The sequence below is a fragment of the Solanum dulcamara genome, chromosome 12 (assembly GCF_947179165.1).
Source record: "Solanum dulcamara chromosome 12, daSolDulc1.2, whole genome shotgun sequence".
In the NCBI taxonomy this organism is placed as follows: Eukaryota; Viridiplantae; Streptophyta; class Magnoliopsida; order Solanales; family Solanaceae; genus Solanum; species Solanum dulcamara.
In genome coordinates this window covers 20,376,871-20,399,179 of record NC_077248.1, presented here as the reverse complement: position 1 = coordinate 20,399,179, position 22,309 = coordinate 20,376,871, and the positions used below count along the sequence as shown (strand labels likewise).

The 22,309-nt window shown below is 36.3% G+C and overlaps 1 protein-coding gene across 1 annotated transcript; it reads right to left on the bottom strand.

Moving 5' to 3' along the window:
• Positions 1–19,893: 19,893 nt before the first annotated feature.
• LOC129876641 (transcription factor RADIALIS-like) lies at positions 19,894–21,613 on the bottom strand. Its single transcript, XM_055952125.1, has 2 exons — positions 20,931–21,613; positions 19,894–20,144 (listed from the first exon to the last, which is right to left on the bottom strand). The coding sequence occupies exon 1, from the start codon at positions 21,209–21,211 to the stop codon at positions 20,948–20,950; it is 264 nt and encodes an 87-aa protein (XP_055808100.1). The 5' UTR covers positions 21,212–21,613; the 3' UTR covers positions 19,894–20,144; positions 20,931–20,947.
• Between the last annotated feature and the right edge of the window lie 696 nt (positions 21,614–22,309).

Below are 22,309 nucleotides of genomic sequence, written 5' to 3'. Positions count from 1 at the left end.
TCACACTTCTCGGACCACACAAAAGGAACATCTTGGTGGGTCAAATAGGTCAATGGGGCTACAATGGTGGAGAAACCTCAATGAATCCTTCTATAATACCCAGCCAATCCAACGAAGCTCTGAATCTCTGTAACATATGTAGGCCTAGCCCGACCACGAATAGCCTCAATCTTTGTCGGATCCACCCTGATACCCTCTCTTAACACCACATGTCCCAGAAATGCCACAGACTCCAATCAAAATTCATACTTTGAGAATTTAGCATAAAGTTGCTGATCTCTTAAAGTTTGGAGCACAACCCTCAAGTATTGTGCATGCTCCTCCCTACTCCGCGAGTATACCAGTATATCATTGATGAATATAATCACAAAGAAGTCAATATAAGGCCTGAATACTCGAGTCATAAGGTCCATAAAAGTTGTGGGGGCATTGGTAAGCCCAAAAGACATCATAAGGAACTCATAGTGTCCATAGAGAGTCCGCAAAGCAGTCTTAGAAATGTTGACTTTCAAATCCACAACTAGTGGTAACCAGACCTCAAGTTAATCTTCGAAAACACGGTCTCACCCTGAAGCTAATCGAATAGATCATCGATACGAGGCATGGGGTAACGGTTTTTCACTATCACCTTGCTCAGCTGCCTGTAATCAACACACATCCACATAGTCCCATCCTTCTTCTTAACAAACAAGATGGGTGAACCCTACGGTGAAACACTCGGGCAAATAAATCCCTTACCTAGAAGATACTCAAGCTGCATATTGAGCTTCTTGAGCTCTACGGAGGCCATACGGTAAGGTGGTATAGAAATGGGCTTAATTCCCAACTCTAAATCTATGGAAAAGTCAATATCTCTCTCTAGGGATAGGCCAGGTAGGTTGATAGGGAAGACATTAGTATACTCCCTAACCAAAGGGACTAAATCAATAGTAGAGGCCTCGTTGGACACATCACGGACATATTCAAAGTATGCCAAGCACCCTAACACAACTAGTCGCCGGGCCCATATAAAAGATATGATCCCAGTCGGTAAGCGACTATAAATGCCCTGCCACAAGACCGAGGGAATGCTAGGCATGGCTAATATAATGGTCTTGGCATAACATTCCAAAACCGCATGATGAAGGGATAGCTAATCCATGCCCAGAATAACATCAAAGTCTAGCATATCAAGTAAAATAAGATCTGCCCGAGTCTCATGCCCTTGAATAGTCATCGCAGAGGATCTACAAACCTGATCCACTACTAAAAAATCTCCTACGGGGATTGAAATATACAATGGGACCTCAAGTGACTCATAAGCAATACTCAAACATGGAGCAAAATATATAGATCCATAAAAATACGTGTAACCTAGATCAAATAAAGTTGAAGCAGTCTACTAACAAATAAGGATAATACCGATGATAACATCATCTGATGCCTCAGTCTTTACCCCTTCCGGATCAGTATAGAAGTGGCCCTGTCAGCCTTCCCTACGAATATTCTCCCTACCACCTGACCTGCCTCCCCGAACACCCTGCTGACCATCGCCGCAGCTGTGACCCCGATCTATACATCTTGGTGGAGGTGGCTCTACTACCAATAGTCTAGCCCAGTCGGGACACTTCTCAGCCCAGTGCTCCAGTGAGCAACAATCAAAGCATTCTAAAGCTGAGTGACTTTGATAACTCATCCACGGTAGGAAGGAAGTTGCCCTGATCTCATCAAGCTCTGCCCTGTGGTGGAACCCCCCGAACGGGGATGACTACCCTTAACTACTGGCAGGGCGGCCTGAACCGGCCGGCTAGACTGACCCTGTTGGTACCTATCCTGCTGGAACAGCTGCCGGGGCCTGTCATAACTTTCATGCCTCTAGACTGGGACCCACTATAGCTACCTTGATGTCCGGGTCTCTTATTGTTGCCCCCTTGGGCCTGATGATGAATAATCTCGATCATACTGGCATGATCTACCACATAAAAAAAAGACAGCCTACAGAAACCAAGTGCTCGGTCCCCAACCTAAGGTAAGGTCACAATCCGCACATGAAACATCATACCCTCTCCTCTTTAGTGGGTAGAATCATAGTGGTATGTCGAGAAAGATGATAAAATCTGGCCTCATACTCCACAATCATCATGTGGCCCTACTATAATCAAATAAACTGATCTCGAAGGTCCCTAACACTCCTAGGGATATATCGAGTTAGGAAAGCCTCTGAGAATTAGGCCCATGTCAATGATGGTGACCCAGCTAGCCTGAATTGCAAATAATAGCGCCACCACTATCTGGCTTCCCCTCTGAACTAGTGAGCAGTGAAGTCGGCGCCTTTGGACTCCACAAGACCTAAGGAATGGAGCTTCTCCTGACATGTATTCAAGAACTCCATGACATCCTCTCCAATGGCTCTATAAAATTTTAGGGGTGACAGCCTTTAAAATACCCCTAACATCTTTTAATTGTGTAATGACATCACACCCTTTGAAACTGTTGGCGAGGGTGCAACAACTAGTAAAGGCAGCTAAACCTCAGGTGCTGATTGGGCGGGCAGATCCCGTGGTGCTGGTATGTACTCTACTAGGGTCAAGGCCTGTGGTACAACCCCAATAGCCGTGAGGAGCTTCTTAATCGCTAACTGTAGTGCTGGGGTCATAACTGGTGCAGCACGGGGTTGTACTGCTGGTGGTGTTCCCTCTAGCTAAGGAGAAATAAGAGCGTCCTGATGCTCCTCTACCAGCTCCGGCTCTATGTATGGGTTGGGACCTGGTGCTTCTCCCATATCTATCCTACGGGGCCGGCCTCTAGGCCTGCCAAGCCTTGGTGCATCATCACGACTGGTGGTACCGCCTGTACGAACCATCTTACGAAAGAGTGGAACAAATGAGATTTTAGGAAATCAATAGGACACAAGACTGCACAAAATGATACAACATAGAGAAAATTCTTAATGACATCCTATAGCCTCCCAAAGATAAGTTATGGACTTCTTCGCACCCATCCACGAGACTCTATTAGACGTTATCTCTGTACAAGTGAGGCCAACGAACCTGGAGCTCTGATACCAACTTATCACATACCAATTTTCCATAGGTCAGTATGGCACCTACTATAACCCACCAGTAGATAAGCCAACCTGTAAACCAGGAACATCAGGTAATGTGTTTGAGGGCAAAAACTAAACAAGAGTGGCGAATTATAAAAGTAAACAGAATGAATAAGCAGAAGTAAACAAAAACATGATATAAAAAACTAAAGATCCCTCCCAGAACTTGTAAGTCACAAGTACAGAGCTTTTATAAAATAAAAATGAGTATAATTCTCAAAAGTGGATCGGACATATATATACAACAACTAGCTAGTCTCAAAAAGCAAAAACTGTGTCATCCATACTAAAGGAGACAGAAGTAATCCAAAAACGCCAAGTGCTCACCCTAGTCTTCGAATTTGACTATAATAGCCTTGATCTATTTGTGATGGTAGATGGTGCTCTATCCTACATCACAAAAGTAGATGTAGAATATAGTATGAGTACCAAGACAACAAGTACCCAGTAGGCATCATAGGCCGACTAAGCAAAAATGGTAAAAAAAAAAATGAAAAAGAGGAATAAGCCTAAATAGGAGTCAACATAAGCATCACAAGGGAAAAGTGTACTATTTATGAGAACTACAGATAACTATACCCAACTGGACCCTCATAATCCCAGTCGGGACACTAGTGCGCAAGTAAAATAAAAACCCGGATGAAGAATCTGCGATGTCAAGAATTGAAGTTATATCATTTCCAAACCCAGAATCTCCAAGAGTCAACAAACTAGGGGTACCTTAGGGGTCAAGGCAGGGACTGGGACCCAGATGCTTGCCCGAATATTCAAAGTAGACAAGGCCAGGATAGAGTACCCGAATGCTTGCCATAATACATCATTATGGTCGAGGTGGGGATAGGGTACCCAAATGCTCTCCATAACACATCGACATGATCGAGGCCAAGACTGGGTACCCCGATGCTCATCATACTAGCAAGCCAGCAGAGGCCAGGATTGGGTACCCGGATGCTCTTCAATAATTCAGAACAGAGGATGGTACTGGGTACCTGGATGATTACAGATAATTCATCCCCTTGTATCGAATAATCTCCTTTCCAATTAGACAGCAACAATACCGAGAATCTCCTCCCCAATATGTCAACACATATGCCACCAAAACTTAAACCAGAGCCGAAGCCAAACGATCACGAAATCTAGTATTACCGACGTATATCAAAAGCTATGACTATGCCGAGTGATGGATAAGGGTGTTCTTAAAAGCAAGGGTATCGCCTAGCTAATTCCAAACTACCAGGTACAAGCCCGCTACACCATTCTACAAGAATTTAAGTCCACTAGAGCGATGACGGGGCATCTAAAGCAAGTTTACATCCTATACTAAAGCCAACATACTCCACAGTATCAACAACATGCTCATTCAACTCTCCTTACAATACTAACAAATAACGACAAGATACATATGCTTCCAAATACCCGAAAAACCCAATAAAAAGCCTAAAGCATGATTTCTAACACCTAAGATATACAATTAAACTACCCAACCCAAATTCCAACTATTTCAACATAGTTTCACACATTCCGTCCCAATATAAATAAAGGTAAACTGTAGCCTACTTGTAGGCTGAACAAGTGAGCTCCGAATCAAAGTGTCGAGCCTTTCCCTTTTGAGCGGTCTCAGAACACTTCCACGCTGTCAAAAATAGAAGCACAATATCGATACAGTCGTTTAGACAATAATTTCATAATTTTTGAAGATGGACCAATTTTAAAGTCCAAAATGGGAAATGTAGGAACCGCATCCGAAATTCTGGATTTGACCCCTGAAATAAGTTCTACACGTCACCTCAAGCTCACAAATCAAATTTATAACACAATTTGAGGTGGAAAAATAATGCAAGACGATCAAACAATCAATTCCCATATTTTCAAACTAAGCAAACAAACAACGCAACCTATTTACGCGTTAAATTTTCACAAACCAAACTCTCCTAATCAAAAAAAATTACACCATGGCGTTTCTTGCAAAAAAAACCATAATCTAGCCTCAAAAATCACTCTAAATGGAGTTATATCGATCAAGATACACTCTTTCAAAATTCAATAAAATTTGATTCCGAAAAATACTAAATCTGTAGTAAAATTGATTTCTTATCTTGAACGACATACCAAAAGCAGATTTCGATACCTCACGATGTTCTCCTCAAAATATCATGCAAGATAGCCTCCGAAATCCCCCAAATCGGATCAAAATTGCTCTCGAAATCGCAAGTCAAAGTTTTGAGAAAAATGTCTTATAATCTGATATTTTTCACATTTAAGTACATATGCCAGGTCATCGCTCGCATACCAGATTTCTAAAATTACCAACTCCTTGGTTTTGATGCTCCGAACTCATCCCGAGTCGGAAAAACACAAACCATATATGAAATCTAATTGGAAATGACAATTTGGACTCAATGGTGTGGTCAAAATTCTTATCATAGATCATTAGAACAAAAAAGTGGGTCCCACCTCCGAATATCAAAATCCACCAAGAGGGTCAAAATGAACTCAGAAGCATTGAGAACCGAACAAAATATCGTTCTAGACTAAACTCAACACTCCAGAGTTAACTGTGCTGTCAGAATTCCCATCCAAGCGTGTTTTCAAAGAATATTGACTAAAGTCAAATCTTGGCTTAAAATTCCTCAAATTCTCAACTCAAGGCCTCAAATCTTTGTTATAACTCCAAAACTGATTCCGTAAAGTCACCTAAGCCAATTTCAATATTTTGGAGCTGCTGGAATCAACGGAATTCTGTTCAAAGACCTGTAGATTCAATTGACCCCAAATACCACTTTTTAATACTTAAAGCTTATGAAAATTCAAAATTTTCAAAGATTTAACTTTTCATAGGATTTTTTAAAAATCAACATCCGGTACCAATCAGAAATGACTTGGGGCAACTAAAGGGAGCGGTAAAATGGTTATTTTATAAAAATTCCAAAAATGACCTTTCAGGGTCATTACAGAACTCGAGGCAAGAATAACAATCAAGACTCAATCATTCAACCAATCAAATGCTCAAAATAATTAACTATTCAAACTCAAGAATGGACATATCAATTCAAATCAAGAGTAGAAACATTTCCTTCAATATTCTCATCATTATGGATGTATTGAAAATCAAAACTCTATCAATCGAATCACTCAAATATTTAGATCATCAACCTTCGAACTCAAGAAAGAAGATATCAACTCAAATCAAGAATAGGATGTTAGTTTCAATATCATCGTTGATGGCACGAATAGAAATGGATATTTGGTGTTCCTATCATCCTCATAGGATAGACTATCCTTGATTTCAACACTATCAATGGGAACTACCAACAAAGGATCTCCTAAGTACTCCTTCGATCATCAAGACATGAAGCACCAAACAAATGACGACTAACTCAAAAGGTAAATCCAATTCATGTATGACATCTCCAATCTTCTTCACACTTAGTTAAGGCCAATATATCGATGCCCAAGCTTTCCCTTCTTTCCAAGCCTCACACAACTTTATACCATCTTGGATACACATATTAAGTCTCTTCTTATCAAATGACTTAGCCTCAATTCACTATTTACATCTGAGGGTCACATACCCCCCATTCGTAACACATACTCCTCGCAAGTTAGTATTTTAATATCTCGCATACACCATTTCAAGTCTACTAAATAAAATCTTAAAACTAGCACTATTACATTCATAATACTATCCTCTATTTCTTCACACCACTCATCTCAAATTCAAGTTTAGGGTGTAGTACTAATACGTACATCACACACTACTCGCATAATATACAAACTTATAACTACTAGGTGAAATTAAGAAATACTCTCCTACTAAGACCTTATGACAAGTAATCGACCCTCGTCTCACTATCTGTCTAATTACAATTTATCACCTCATCTCCTTTCATAACTGAAGTACTATTTACCCATTTATTATACCTCATTGCCTAGTTATATATATTTATATCCCTCTAAATAACATAGAGCTCTCTCTTCAAAATCATAAGTCTAGCTTAGATATATCCTCTCATGACTACTCATCCCTTCCATTCAACACCTATACTAGGTCTTTACTAACACAAAGACACCCCAACATAAAACTCCTCTATTGGTTCAAGTATACTCTAACTCATCATAACTAACAAACTCTTCGTCTACCTCCTATCATGAAAGTTAGATGATACTTACTACTCTTTATGCAAAACCAAAAGGGACTTCACTTATGACCCCATCACCTACCTTATAGCTACATAACTCTAGTTACATGATTCAACCAACCACCATTCATGTATATCTAATCAATTACCTCAAGCTCCAAGTCTTTTCCCCTCACCATAATTTTCATACTCTTTGAAATGGATTTCACTTTCTCTATAACTTGGTGAACTAAGTCTAGTCCAACCCACTCAAAGATAAGGAACTCACTCGCTAGAAGATATCATACCAGGGATGAGAGAAGAGCTACAACCTCGGATGCTCCCATCAATATTCCTCTTACCTAGTTCAAGCCTAGCTCTAAGTCCTAAGGTTCTAGTTCTAAGATGATCATACTTATACAAATCTAACCCTCGAATTCATATTCTATTCCTCTATAAGGACCTTTTACTTAGAGAATACTACTCCTTCTCACCACTTCATACAAACGCTCACAATCATCACCTAACAATCAGCAATAGACTACTACTATCACTCTCATAGGGACAACTACACACTTAAGCCTATCGTTCTAACCACCTCAACCACATCTAAGAATGGCTAAGCCTACTTTAACATTTCTACCTTCATTATTGCATGAGTTCTTACCAAAGACACACTAACATACTCTTACCTATCTATTACATATCAAAGGGTCTCATCTCTCTCTTATTTCACACATCTATCCTTAACTACACAAGTACAACACAACTATCACAATCAAAAAATACTCACTCTCCCCCATCTATTCTCACTCAACTCAGTCTACTATCATCAACATCGCTATCAGAATTGGGGGGAGATCATCATCTCCCTATTTGGCAACAACCAATACTATTATATTTCCACTCTATGATAGGCATAATCAATGTTTGAAACTTAACATTCCAAATTCTACCATCAACGGTGTAATAACAAGCCTAAGGCCAGTCTATGACTAGAACTACACCAAGATCAGTCATATTCAACACAAATCAGATCAACCATGGTATCTCTATGATGGACAGGAATGGTACATTATTATCGACTCACTTAATTAGGATAAACGCATCTATGGGAATCACAAAAGATATGGCACTCGGATCAAGCAAATCATAACTATCATAGGAAAGGATTTAAAATATACCAGTGACATCATCTAGTGAGTTCTCCTGATCTTGGTGACTACCCATAGCATACAAATGGTTTGTACCCCCGCTCTTACCAGAAGTAGTACCTCTCTAATTTCCTCAAACTAGTAGTGTTGGAGTAGAAGATTGAGCTTTCCTATCCCACTAAGGACAGTCTCTCTAAAAGTGACCTTCTTGGCCATACTTATAGGATCCATTGGTGCCCTCTCGACACTTTCCCAAATGAAGTTTTCCAGAAGTACCGCATGGCGGTTTTTCTTTAGAACCTTGGGCCACACTTCTTTTGAACTGAGGATTTCAGACTTTGAAGTTCTGATTACCATGTGGCTCAGATTATACTTGTTCTTAGACGTAGGTATACTCATCGATAGTGGCGCATAACTCAAAGATCTATTCAAAAAGGAGGACTTGTTTTCATTCCCTTGCTTCTGTTGATGATGCTTATGTCCTACCGACTCAGCCTTTTTCCCCAGGGTTCCTCATTTTCCTCCTCTACCCATCAAGTGTGTACATTAAGCTAAGTAACAGACTCAGGCTCCTCTACCCGAACCTTGGTCCCTATTCCAGATTGTGAGGGAATCTCTGGTAAGAAAATCCCGATGCTGACAGTGTCTCTCTGGTATACTCTATTATTTGAAGGAATAGTCTGACAACAGTGCATAAACACACGAGTTAGAAGGGATTATACAGAATTAAACTCTGAAAAACGAAATAGAATACCAAAATAAGCCTCTATCTCTACTACCTAGATGGTGCCAATGACAGGTTCATGGCTACCTCAAGAAAAACTAATCATAATTAATGAAAAGAATTAATATGATCCCTCTGAAGGCAAGGAGGTCTCACCACTATCCGAAAAAAAATAGATCTTCAACGAAGCGTCTGTTGATGATCTCTAATACCTGTTCCTATATCATAAAATATTGCATGCCCAAATGGACATCAGTACATGGAAAGTACGAGTATGTAATATGATAGAATGAAATAACAATACATCAAAGGTACTCAAGATGGAATCAAACTCACCTAACTCAGTATGACATGCAAGTATAAAATATAACAATGCTTTAAGAAGGACTCAGTAATATGCATTTTGTTCAAAATATGTTATATACTTTCATGCACAATATGGAGTCTCTTTTAACCAACAAAAATTCCACCACCTATAAGTAGGTTATGTACATCAAAACGACGTCGTTGCCATGTCCGTCTAATACTTGCCAAGGTAAAGGACGAAACTAATAATCTAGATCCACCAATCAATCAAGTCCTATCTTTTCAGGACAATAAAATAGGGAAACATCCAACTTTAACAGTTCAATCCTCTCCTATGCTGGCTACGTAGTTATTGACTTTTACTCTTACTTAATTCGGTGTTCGATACTACTCCCAAAATGCAATATGCTCATGTAACTTAAACAAATTAGTTCAATCAAAACTTTCGACTAGTCTCATTGGACTCTCATAGAAACCCAATCTCATCTCAATCATTATGCTCTTTCAAATCAACTCAATCCAATCCACTCATTGAGATTTAATACTCAACTCTTTTGAATCTCTTTAAAACATGCAATTTCGACTCAAAATAATGCATAGCGAAATCAGGATCAAAATGGTTAAAATCTTAAAAACTCTTTCAATTCAACTCGGGCTCGACTCATGCTCAAATCATCAAGTTCTTCAAAAATATATTTTTGAAAATCAATCACAACTCATTAAAACTCTGTCTCAAAACTATCGTTTATGCTCAAGATATTCATGTTCAAAATAATGAAAAAAATCAACTTATGTGAAAACTCAAACTCTTGTACAATCAATGCTCAAAATCAAATATAATCTTCAATTAGGATTCATATGAATGAATACATGAACATGCATCCAAATAAAATACTCAACCCATGAACAACATCAATACTATTTTAAATATGTACAAGGAACCCAAAAGACAATAGATAACTCAAGATTTCACTTCAAGGAGCTCAAAAACTCTAACTCAACTCAACGTAAATAAATAAATAGGAAGGGGTACATGGACGAACTCGGTCCAACATTGTGTTAGCCTTACATTCCTGGAATTCGAAGGAAAATCAAGACTTGAAGGAATGGCTTGAAACCTAGCTCTTCTTCTTCTCTCTAATCTCTTTTCTCTAATCTCTTTTCTCTAAGGTTCTAAGGATGAATGAGAATAAAATACCCTTAGGAGGTGGATTTTTAGTCTCCAAACGTAATAGGTTAGGTTTGGAAAGGGTGGAGAAATGTCTGAAATGCCCTTCCTCAAGAGAAATCTAAAAAATGGATCTAGGGGCCTGCAAGCGCAATAGTGGCAAGCCGAGCCCGAGGCAAAACTATTGCAACTAGTTTCGGTGCTCTGTTGGCGCTATAGTGGTGCACCGCGCCATCATCCAAACTACTACAGCGATAGTCTTTGGTAAAACAGACATAATTTTTTACTCCGAATTCAGAATGAGGTAAACTCGGTGGAGTTGGAAAGAGGATTCAAAGAATGTCAAGGTTATAGCTATGAATAGTCATTGACTTCTAGGAAAGAGTAGAAGAATGGGACCTATTATGGGACATATAATGCATTACAGATGTATGATCATTATGCTTCAACCGAATTATTCTATTCCACCTCTTAAAAGGAAAAAAAACTTAAATAAAAATATTTAATAGCATGGAAATATATTTGTACAAAACTTCTACCTCGAGCACATGCAATGGAACCGTAGACATTCAAGTGAAATCCAATCCATGAAATAATTTGATCTATGGATAGCGTCATTGTGGTAAAGGTCGTAATGCTAGAGGAATCAGTACCGCAAGGCTTAGAGGGGGAGGTCATAAGTGTCTATACCGTAAAATTAGCAAACCCAGTAGCTACTTGTACAGAAAAAAGTAATCGTAATTCCCCCTGAACAATAAAATACATTGACGTGGGGAGGAACATATTTACTAGTTATATCATCCGCAATTGCTTGAATCTCGAGACGTTCTTCGAACCAATTATATACTTTATTGAGATAAGCGGAACTCCCCCTCTAAAACTTTAATTTGATAGGTCACAGGCCACTTCACTGTTAATATTCTAAAATTTATGATCATTTGAAGTTGACCCTTATTTAATCTTATATGAAAACTCAATCGGTAAATGATCTTTAAACTCAACTTAGTACAAGAGGTTACTCATGACCCTAATTCACCTCTAATATACTTCAAATACTTAGAAATCGATCCTAAAACATATGTACAATTAGGATTCATCGGGATCGGTGCTATACTCATAAGGAGAATGACTCGGGTCTTAACTTAAAAGAATTTTTGGGGTATAACAACTTCATTGTAATCTATCCCCTCCTTTTTATGTGAAACCTATAGCCACCAACCTTGCTTTATATCTTGGTGCTTCAACATCCAAACTGTCTTTCTTTATTTTGAAAATCCTTTTGCAGCTTATTATCTTTTTTTCTTTAGCAATGAAATAATTCCATATTTGATTCTGTTGAAGAGACTCAATCTCTTCAACAATAACACCAACCCACTAATATACTTCTGAACTAGAAATAGCTTCTTTATAGATATTAAACTCAGAAATGTCAATGATCTCTGCAATTGTTAAAGTAAATTCCACAAAATTTACATATTTAAAAAGATTTTCATTAACTATGTTTGCAAATATTTTTCGTTGGTTGATTACTCTCTTTCTTTCTGCCTATTGCAATGCTATACGATTTTTGTTGTATAGATGCATAAACATTATCATCTCGATTAATGTCTTGAACCTTTTCTACTTACGAACTATTGAGTTGAGTTAGTGGAGATTCAACTTCTAGTTATATGTGATCATTAACACAGCGATCTATTTTTGCTATCGCATTTTTATTCTAACTATTCAATGAGGCAGATTTGTTGAATGTCACATTATATTCCTACTAATAATTAATCCTGAAGTCTTTTGATCTTTGCATCACAACTTTTAACCTTTTACTCTAGTTGCATACACTAGATATATTTACTTCTTTGCCATCGACTCAAATTTTTCATTCCTCACATGAGCATAAGCAGAACAATCAAATATCCTTAAATTTAACTAATCAACAGGATAATTGGACCAAACCTCAAGAGAATTTTGAACTCAATAGTTGTGGATTGAGATCTATTGACCAAATAACAAGTGGTATTGAGTGCTTCAGCCTAAAGATCCTTGCTAACACATGAGTGTGAAAGCATACTTTGTGCCCTATCATGAAGTGTTCTATTCATACATTCTACAACACTATTTTATTGTGTTGTTCCAACAAAAGTGTGGTATCTCACTATGCCCTCTCTGTTGCAGAAGTTATTGAACTCTAATTTGTGAAATTTCAATCCATTATCAGTTCAAAGGTGCTTAACTTTTCTCTCAATCAGCCTCTCAATCATAGCCTTTCATTTAATAAATCTTGAAAATGCTTCATTTTTTATTTTCAAAAGTACACTCATACAATTCTTGAGTAATCGTCAATCAAAGTTATAAAGTACCTTGCACTACTTTTGAAGAAAATTCTGTTTCGACCCCACAAATTCGAATGTACATAATCTAACTTGTCTTTGGTCTTGTGCTCTCTTTTCTTGCTGAACTTCACCCTTCCTTGCTTACCAAACATACAATACTCACTAAGATTCAAAGCTTGATTTTTGTAACTATCCAACAAACCTTGCTTGTTCAACAAAGACAATTTTTTGTCACTCATGTGATCAAGTCACAAGTGTCACAATTGAGACTGATTTAGATCACTTTTCCCAGAAGCTATAATTATTTCCTCGTCAATTATACTGGCTTGAAGATAATACAGTCTAGAATGAAACTTACCCTTCATAAGTATTGTGGATCATTTGCATAATTTAAGTATTCCATTTTCTAAATGAAACTTATATCCTTGATTATCCAATGAAAGAAATTAAATTTCTCTTCATTTGAAGAACATGCCAACACTCAATATTTTTGATAATGACGCCGAACATTCTCAATTTGATGTTATCAATCTCCTCTACCTCTAATGGATAATCATCAGCTAAGAAGATAGTTCCAGCCATTTGCTTGTAAGTTGCAAATCAACTCTTCTGTAGACACATATGAAAAGTTTCACCAGAATCAAGAACTCAGGAATTGTACCTATGGTCAGAATTCAGAGCACAAATTTCTCCTACATAGTTACTGTTAGGGTTGTACAGGGTAAATCGATAAACCGCATCAAACAGACAAACCAAACCAAACTGGAAAAAAAACTCGACTAGTGGTTTGGTTTGACTTGATTTGGTGTTTGGAAAAAAAATCCGACCATTATAGGATTGGTTTGGTTTTAACTAAAAAAAATCAAACCGAACCCAAACCGACCCGATTATAGATATACTACTTTTAAATTATGTTATACATAAAAATATTTATTAAAATGTAATTTATAAATATTTTTTAAAATTTTTTCATAATTTTTGTTTTCTTTCTTACATTTAGATTTGGACTTGAGAAGCCCATCTAAATAATATACAAAAAATATTCATCTTATAAAGTTATATTATAAAGTTAAAACTCTGTTCTGCGTCCATCTTATATGTTGATATTTTGTACTAGAACTCTTTTTAAGAAGCACTGCTCTGTGCTTTTTATTAGATACTATGAAAAATCTGAGAAACTTGAAAAAACCCGAAAACCCCGAGAAACCCGAAAAAACCCAAAAAACCCAAAAAAATTGATATCGAAAAATCCGACTTTTATTGGTTTGGTTTGGTTTATAGATTTAATAACCCAACACAAATAGTTTGGTTTGGTTTGTAAAAAATTCGAACCAACCCGGTCCATGTACATCCCTAGTTACTGTCATCAGAATTATTACCAGTGTCTATATTTCTTGAGTAATCAACTTTTTGCTTTTCTCGTTTAGTTTAGGACAATCTCTTTTATAGTGACTGTGTCCTTGATCTAGACTTCTATCTAGCATTACATTTTTTCTTATTAAAAATATTATTTTGTTGTGTTCTTTTCATACTCACAAGACCTTCACCCTGACCTCTATTATCCGGAAAGCTCTACTTTAACTCTTTAGATTTTAGTTCATAACAAACATCATCAAGTGAGATATTGTCTTTTTCATATAGCAATGTATCAACAAAAGTATCATAAGATGATGGTAAAGAACATAACACGATTAAGGGTTGATCCTCACTTTCAATTTTGATATCTATGTTCTTTAAGTTCATTATAATTAAATTAATTATCAACGTGAGTTTTGATTGGTGCACCTTCATTCATACAAAGATTGTACAACTTCTTTTTCAAGTAGAGATGGTTTGTTAGCGGTTTCTTAGAATACAAATCTTCTAACTACTTCAATGTCGTAGCTGCAGATTTCTGTGTAGTAATTTTCCGAAGAACGATATCTACTCTCATTAAGATTGCACTCAAAGCCCTCTCCTTAAAGTTTGTTTTTTCTAATTCTTTCAACTTTCTTTGAATAAATCGTACATTGTTAATTTATTCATCGAATAAAAAGTTTTGTATTATTATGTGCGTTAACTAAGCCGTTAGTAAAATCATGTGCTAAAGGGAGAGAGTTGGGATCCCTTATATTAATACTCTCGAGCATTGTAATATGTAGTTGAACTAACTGTACCAAATTGTCGGCACTCGGCAGCTACATTTGGCTCATACCTATATCTCATTAAACTCCTAAACACCTCAATCGTTGCAAAGGATTTATTCAAAATACTTACGTATGAGCCTTTTCAATTCTCCATCAATTTAATCAGCGGCGGGATTTTGAATTTAAACAGTGCAAGTTTAATTTTAAAGGGATAAGACATATATACCTCTAAATTCTATCCTAAATCCCAGCGACACATTTAAATTTAATTAAGGTCCCATTACCTTCTAAACATATTTTTTCTGTATTTTCAGGCTCCTTTTGTGCTGGTCTGACATAGATAATGTGTTCATTCTCTTGGAAGCAAGTGAGAAGCAAAAAGTATGAGAAAATTTTATCAATATTAGACACATGTCCTTTTTTAATTGGACATTTTAGAATTAGTTATATATTTATTTAATTTAATTATTTTTCATTTCTTTCTTTGTAAAATATTTATTTGCCTCATCACCTTAAACTTTTTTTTCTTTCACTAATTTATTATTCTTCACTTTTAATTATTTTTAAAAATACGTGCATTTTTTTAGATAATTTTTTAAAATAATAATATTTTTTAAAAAAGTATCCTTTAATTTTAACGTTTTATTTTTTCTTATGTTTAATTTGATATCCTTCACTTATTTTGATATTCATTAGAAATAAATTTATGTTAAATACAAAATATTTAAAATTAAATTTAAAATCAAATCAAAAGGAAAGAAAAATAAAATAAAAAGAATAAACAAAATCAACAGGAAAAAGTGAAAAAAACAACGAAAGAAGGCAAAAAATAAGAAAAAATGTTTAAATACAAGACAAAGGAAATAAATAGATTTTTTAAAACATAAAATAAAATTCAAAAGACTAAAAAAGTTATATAAAAAAAATCACTTATACACGTGGCGGCACGTGTTTATCTCTGTAGATATTTGAATCGGGTCTCGTCTCCATGTCAGCATAAACAGAGAATGAAAATATAGAATAAATGAGTGTGGAGGTAATTGGACCTAGTTAAGTTTAGTCATGTCACTAAGCTTTCTGGTATAGTTCGAAAGAGAACTTGTGTTTTATCCCAAATTAAAAAGTATAAAGTTCAAAATAGATATTAAATTTTATTCTAATATATTATGCAATTGAGAAGCACCGGATTCTATAGAATTCGAAAATTCATAATTAGGTTCATTACTAAACACGAATTATATATGCTAAAACTAAATTATATTCCACTTGTGCTGATATTGCTTTTCGTTACCACAAATTAGGAGATACATATAAGAGAATTGGATCTGATCCTCGCATCTTCAATTTATTCATATAGTATATCCAATTTCTTTCTCGAAAAATTACTAAATATGTGTCTCAATTGAAACCAATAGTGTTTGACATCGAATATGCACAAAGAGCATATTGTAATATATAGGCTTAATATGTAGCCAGTCTCTTAAAACATACAACAACAATTCAGTGAAATCCCACAACGTGGGGTCTAGAGAGGGTAAATTGTATGCAGACCTTACTCCTACCAAGGTAGGACGGCTTTTTCCGAGAGACCCTCGGATCAATAAAAGCATAAAAAGAGGTCAGATAAGGCTAAGAAGTTCAAGGAGATATGGGAAAGCAAATAACAAAAGCGACACAAATAAAATAGAGTAATCAAAATACAGAAAGTAATATATAATAATAGAAATCAGAGCACAAGAAATTATAGTGCGCTAATGCGCCTACTAATACGGAAGAATAACGAGACTATGTACTAGCCTTCTACCCTAATATGGGTCCTCCACACCCTCCTATATAAAGCCATGTCCTCGATAAGGTGTAGCTGCGTCATGTCCTATCTAATCACCTCTCTCCAATATTTCTTCGGCCTACCCCTACCTCTTCTGAAACCATCCATGGCCAACCTCTCACACCTCTGCACTGGAGCATCTGTGTCTCTCCTCTTCACATGCCAAAACCATCTCAGTCACATTTACCGCATCTTGTCTTCCACCGAGGTCACTCCTACCTTGTCCCGAATAGCCTCATTTCTAATCTTGTCGCTCCTGGTATGCCCACACATCCATCTCAACATTTTCATCTCGATAACTTTCATCTTTTGAACGTGAGAGACCTTGACTAGACAACACTCCGCCTCATATAATATAGACGGTCTAACCACCACTTTGTAGAACTTACCCTTAAGTTGTGGTGACACCTTCTTGTCACATAGCATACCAAAAGCAAGCCTCTATTTCATCCACCCTACCTCAATACGATGTGTGACATCATCATCAATCTCCCCGCTGCCTTGCATGATAGACCCAAGGTACTTGAAACAACTTTTCTTTTGGATAGCTTGGTCACCAAGTCTAACTTTCGTGCCAACCTCCTAAGATGTCTCACTAAACTTGCACTTTAAGTACTCTGTCTTGGTCCTACTCAGCTTAAACCCTTTAGACTCCAAGGTATGTCTCCAATCCTCCAGCTTAGCATTAACTCCGCTACGAGTCTCATCGATCAGGACTACGTCATCCATGAAAAGCATACACCATGGCACCTCACCTTGAATTTGTTGCGTCAATCCATCCAACACCAAGACAAATAAAAATGGAGTAAGAGCTGATTCTTGATGCAACCCCATCACAACTGGAAAGTGCTCTGAGTCCCCTCATACTGTCCTTACCTTGGTTTTGGCACCCTCATACATGTCCTTGATCACCCTAATGTACGTCACAAGTATACCTTTAGCCTCCAAACATCTCCATAGTATCTCTCATGGAACTTTATCATAATCCAGATTAGGATATTTTGTTATTGCATTTAGACACTGAAATAAAATCATGTTTCAATTGAACGTACATCTCAATTCTTAATAAAATATTCTAATTAATTAAATTCTTTCGATTTAAATTTTGAGAAATATTTTGCACATGTTCTTTTCGCCTTTTAGGTAATTAAATTAACGATATAAAATATGTCATTTCGTCACTCGAAAGTTCAAAGCTGATCGGTACAACCCGCGTGCTTGCATACTCGTCTTTTTTTTTGAATCGAGCGAGATGATGTGCTAAATGGGTGCTAGCATGAAAACCGCCGCATAACGAAGCAAGGCTATCGGTTGAGGCCTCACCGGGCTTTCATAAATCAGTCTCTCTCAGCGGATCCGCCACATAGTTCGAAGTAAGGTTAGTGACGGAAACTTAGCTATTTTTTTGTCAGGTTTTACAAGAGAGGCCCTATTGGGCTTTCGGCTTTGAAGGCTCTCTCCTTGCTTTCCCCATCCGCTCTTAGTTATCTAACCAAGCATCACAGAAATTTTCTCTTTCATCCAGATTTTCCTTCTGAACTTACTTCTTGGCACAAGGGGAGGGGCGCAGAATTCTTGTTTTACATTAGAGTTTACGAGCGATAGGTAGCACACCCAATTTGCTGGTCTCTCAACCTGGCGGTAGGTACAGTCTTTCTTCTAGGCTTCTGATTGAACAGTCCCTCCGAGGGCGATTCCCATATAATTCTTGCGAGCCTTTCGACTTTGATCCGCCTATGAACCTTGGTTCACGCTGATTAAGTGTGGAGGATATAGGTTGTTTATTTCATTAACTAGATCTCCTACCTTCACTATTAATAAGTGGCGGTAAGACTCTAATCCTGAACCTCTGCCTGGTTTAATAAGCCATAAAACCCTATGAATTTTCTACTTGAGGTTGATTATACGTAAAGGAGATGGCATAATTTATATGTGGTTAACTTAACTATCTAATAGACAAATGAAAACACGTGCAAAAGTTTTTTCAAAAGTTGAATCGAAAATGTCTCGAAAATTTTGATATTCAATTGAAATTTAGCTTAATATTCGAGTGTCTAAATGAAATATTCTGACAAAATTACGGAGACAACTATGTACTAAGCCAAATATATAATATTTCAATTATAACAAGCTCATGAGATCCATCATTTTATTAAAAGTTGTGTGATCATATTCATTTAAGACCTTAAAGTGGTAAGACAAAACATGGTTTTATTTTTCTCATTATATTTTCAGCATGCCCTAGTTATGATATTTAAATTATTGATTAAAAATATATTTTCTTAAAAATCAACTTGCAGGGCTTGTTTGGTTGGAGGGATAAGGGATAACTATTTTTGGGATTAATTTTTAGGATGAGTTTATCCCATGTATGATTGTGATAAAATTGCAGGATAACTTATCCCGTGATTAGTTATCCGGGATATTGTAGTGTTATTTCTATCCCATATTGAGTGTAGAATAACAATTTTGAAATAACTAATTTCAAGATAACTTGTTCCCAACCAAACAAGCCCTCAAAGATAATAAGACGTACGTTATCTCACTTGGAGCTTAGCTACTTTGTACTTAGATATCTTCCCACACAATCTTGTACTTTTATAATTTGGCAATGGATAAAAACATTATTGTTAATTCTCATTTTTCATGAAGGTAGGAATTTGCTTTCAAAGCGAACGTCAATCATGCGCAAAAGGAATTGAACTCCATTTGTTAAAGTAAATTGATTTTTTTCCAGGTATTATATAAGTTGTTTAATATTCTTGAAAAAATATATTTTTTTTGAATGTCCTTATTTGAAATTCTGGTTCCCTGTACATCTTCAAGACGTAGTAATTCTTATCTGTGGTTCCTACATTATTCAGGTTACAAGTAGAATATTTAGTTATTTATTTTTTATTTTTTATAATCTCTTTTCATCTAGTAATAATGAATGGAGCATCTGATCTAATCTAATACTCTGTTATATTTTTTTCTGACCCCTTTAAAGTACTTGCATTTTACTGAATAAAGTAATAACAATTAGTTAAGACATGAAGTCATAATATAATCGTTTCATTTTGAGGAACAATATTAATTAATATTAGAGGAGACACGAGTACAAGACTGAACAGAATTCAAATGATTCCTTCCGTAGGTAATTATAAAGACTCAAATAGCAGCGTTTAAAATTTAATTGGACGAAGAAATTAAATATACAACTTGAATTAAATATTATAGAAGGCAGGGTTCAAGGCAAATTAGTTGCACTTTTCTAGTCTGCTTATTGACGACGTTCGTTGCATCAATCAAGTGTTAGGTTTTGCATCCTGTATGTACATATTCACAGAGAAAAATAATTAGAATAAATTAGCTAAATAAATTTGTAATCAAAATATTCATGCAAAGCACAAATGTTTGTAGGAAATACTGAGATAGGAAAAATATTACTAACTCTATAGTTCAATTCTTGTTTTATGCCTACTCCACCCACACAGGATCACCAACTATAGGGACCTCGCTGTCCATCTTTGTTAGTATCATATATTTTTATTTTTTTAAAACAATCGTGTTCCGATCAATTTTTTTGTCCACATCAATTATTCAGCTGCAGATCTGTTGTCTTTCATCAATATACATATATGTTTATACATTACTTTATAAAATAAATATAGTATTGAATTCACGAATCTAACTATCAAAAGTAGATTATATTTGTCCCTTGGTTTTACTATTAGAATGCTCGTGTTAGGAATATGTAATACGTAGCTATGTTCCATATTGTGAAGGCGACCCCTCAACCTAACCCTTCTCTACCCCCACCATGGTTTCTTTGTAGAGTTAAGGGGTGATGTATGATAGTTATTGCTCTAAATTAGACAAAAGTAACTGTGCTTTAATTTGTTTATGACATCACTTTATAAAGCACTAATATCTATTAATGTTAGTCATACCTGCATGGTTTGAGGTAATGTGGAATACCACATACATTTTTTGGACTTGTAGTGTATAACATATGCATAGCACATGCCACGACACTTGATATATATATATAAATGTCAATGTATATAATTTAAATTGGTTATAGAATATGAGCGGTAGATAGATTAGCATACCTTTAACAAAAATAATGTTAGTCAGAGGTGGAATGGCTTCCTCCAGTTGTTTTGTATTTGGGGAAGGGCACCCTACCAGACTCGATATAGAAAACATCCCGCAGAAGAATTTCATAGTGTCGTTTCACCTCTTCGGCAGTCTTGCCTCCAACTGCTTTGGCAACATTGGACCAACGATCGCGAGTTTCCTTGTCGTACACTGCCAATGCCTTCTCAAACGCCTTGTTCTGTTTTGCTGTCCATGATCCTGAAGAACCATGTTGAGATGACATTGAGCTCATGATGATATTTGCTAATTATTAGAAGTATTGAAAATGTAAAAACAGAGCTAGCAAGAGAAGAGACTAAGCAGAGTAGGTATGTTGTGAAAACAGAGTTGGCAAAGGGCTGCTTATAAAGGGTGCGAGAATGCACCTAGGGTGTGGGTGGCATCATAGTCAATAAAGTTAGTAAAAATCTTGGGAGATCAAATATTTCTGGACATATTTACTAGATACCTGATGGGAAATAGCAGGTATTTTAGTGAAATAGTTAAAGTGCAAATGAGTTGAAAGGGGAAAAGGAGGTGAGAGGGGGCCCAAAAAATTATTGCAAGAATTTTGGTGATTTGTATTCTTAGGAACCACAAGAGGAGCTGGAGAAAGAACATTCACATAAACATGAGCATGAAGAATCAGTATCCCCCAAACAAATTTTCAATTTCAGTTCTCAAAGGAGCCACATAAATTAAAGTGTACTCAAAATCTAACAAGTTTTACTAGTCCTTTTCTTCCACATATAGCATATAAATAAATAATAACCTAAGCCTAATTGGGACTTATTCACATGGTTGGTTTATAGGGATTGCCTAAAAACTCTATTATTGTAATTAGATGGTAATCCTTGTGGAATAAGTACACCACTTGTCAAAAAAATATCTGTACAGAAACCTCATCATTTGTTTATCTTTAATTTGTGATACAGCAATCGAGAATCATTATCATCTGGTTTAATTTATATATTCCAGAATATTGACTTGGAAATAAGATGGGACCCAAAATTCACTAGCCGTACAGCAGGAGCTTTCACGAGAGTCCCACAATGCTAGTTACAGAGTTCAGTCTGAAGAAGAGATTGCCTAAGATATCACTAGCATTCATGAACTATCTTCTATCCACTAATTTTGAGCCTTGGAGGGGAGCAGTCAGGGACGGATTTATCTTGGCCCAGAGGATATGTGACACTGTTTTTTTTTTTTTTTTTACTGGATATACATATATAAATAATAAATAAATGGGAGAAATACTTAAAGGACATTGCTCGTCAACAAAAATATGTACTGGTGGTTAGGGTGTCGTACGCCACTTGGGAGCCGTGAGATAGTTGAAATCTTTTGATCC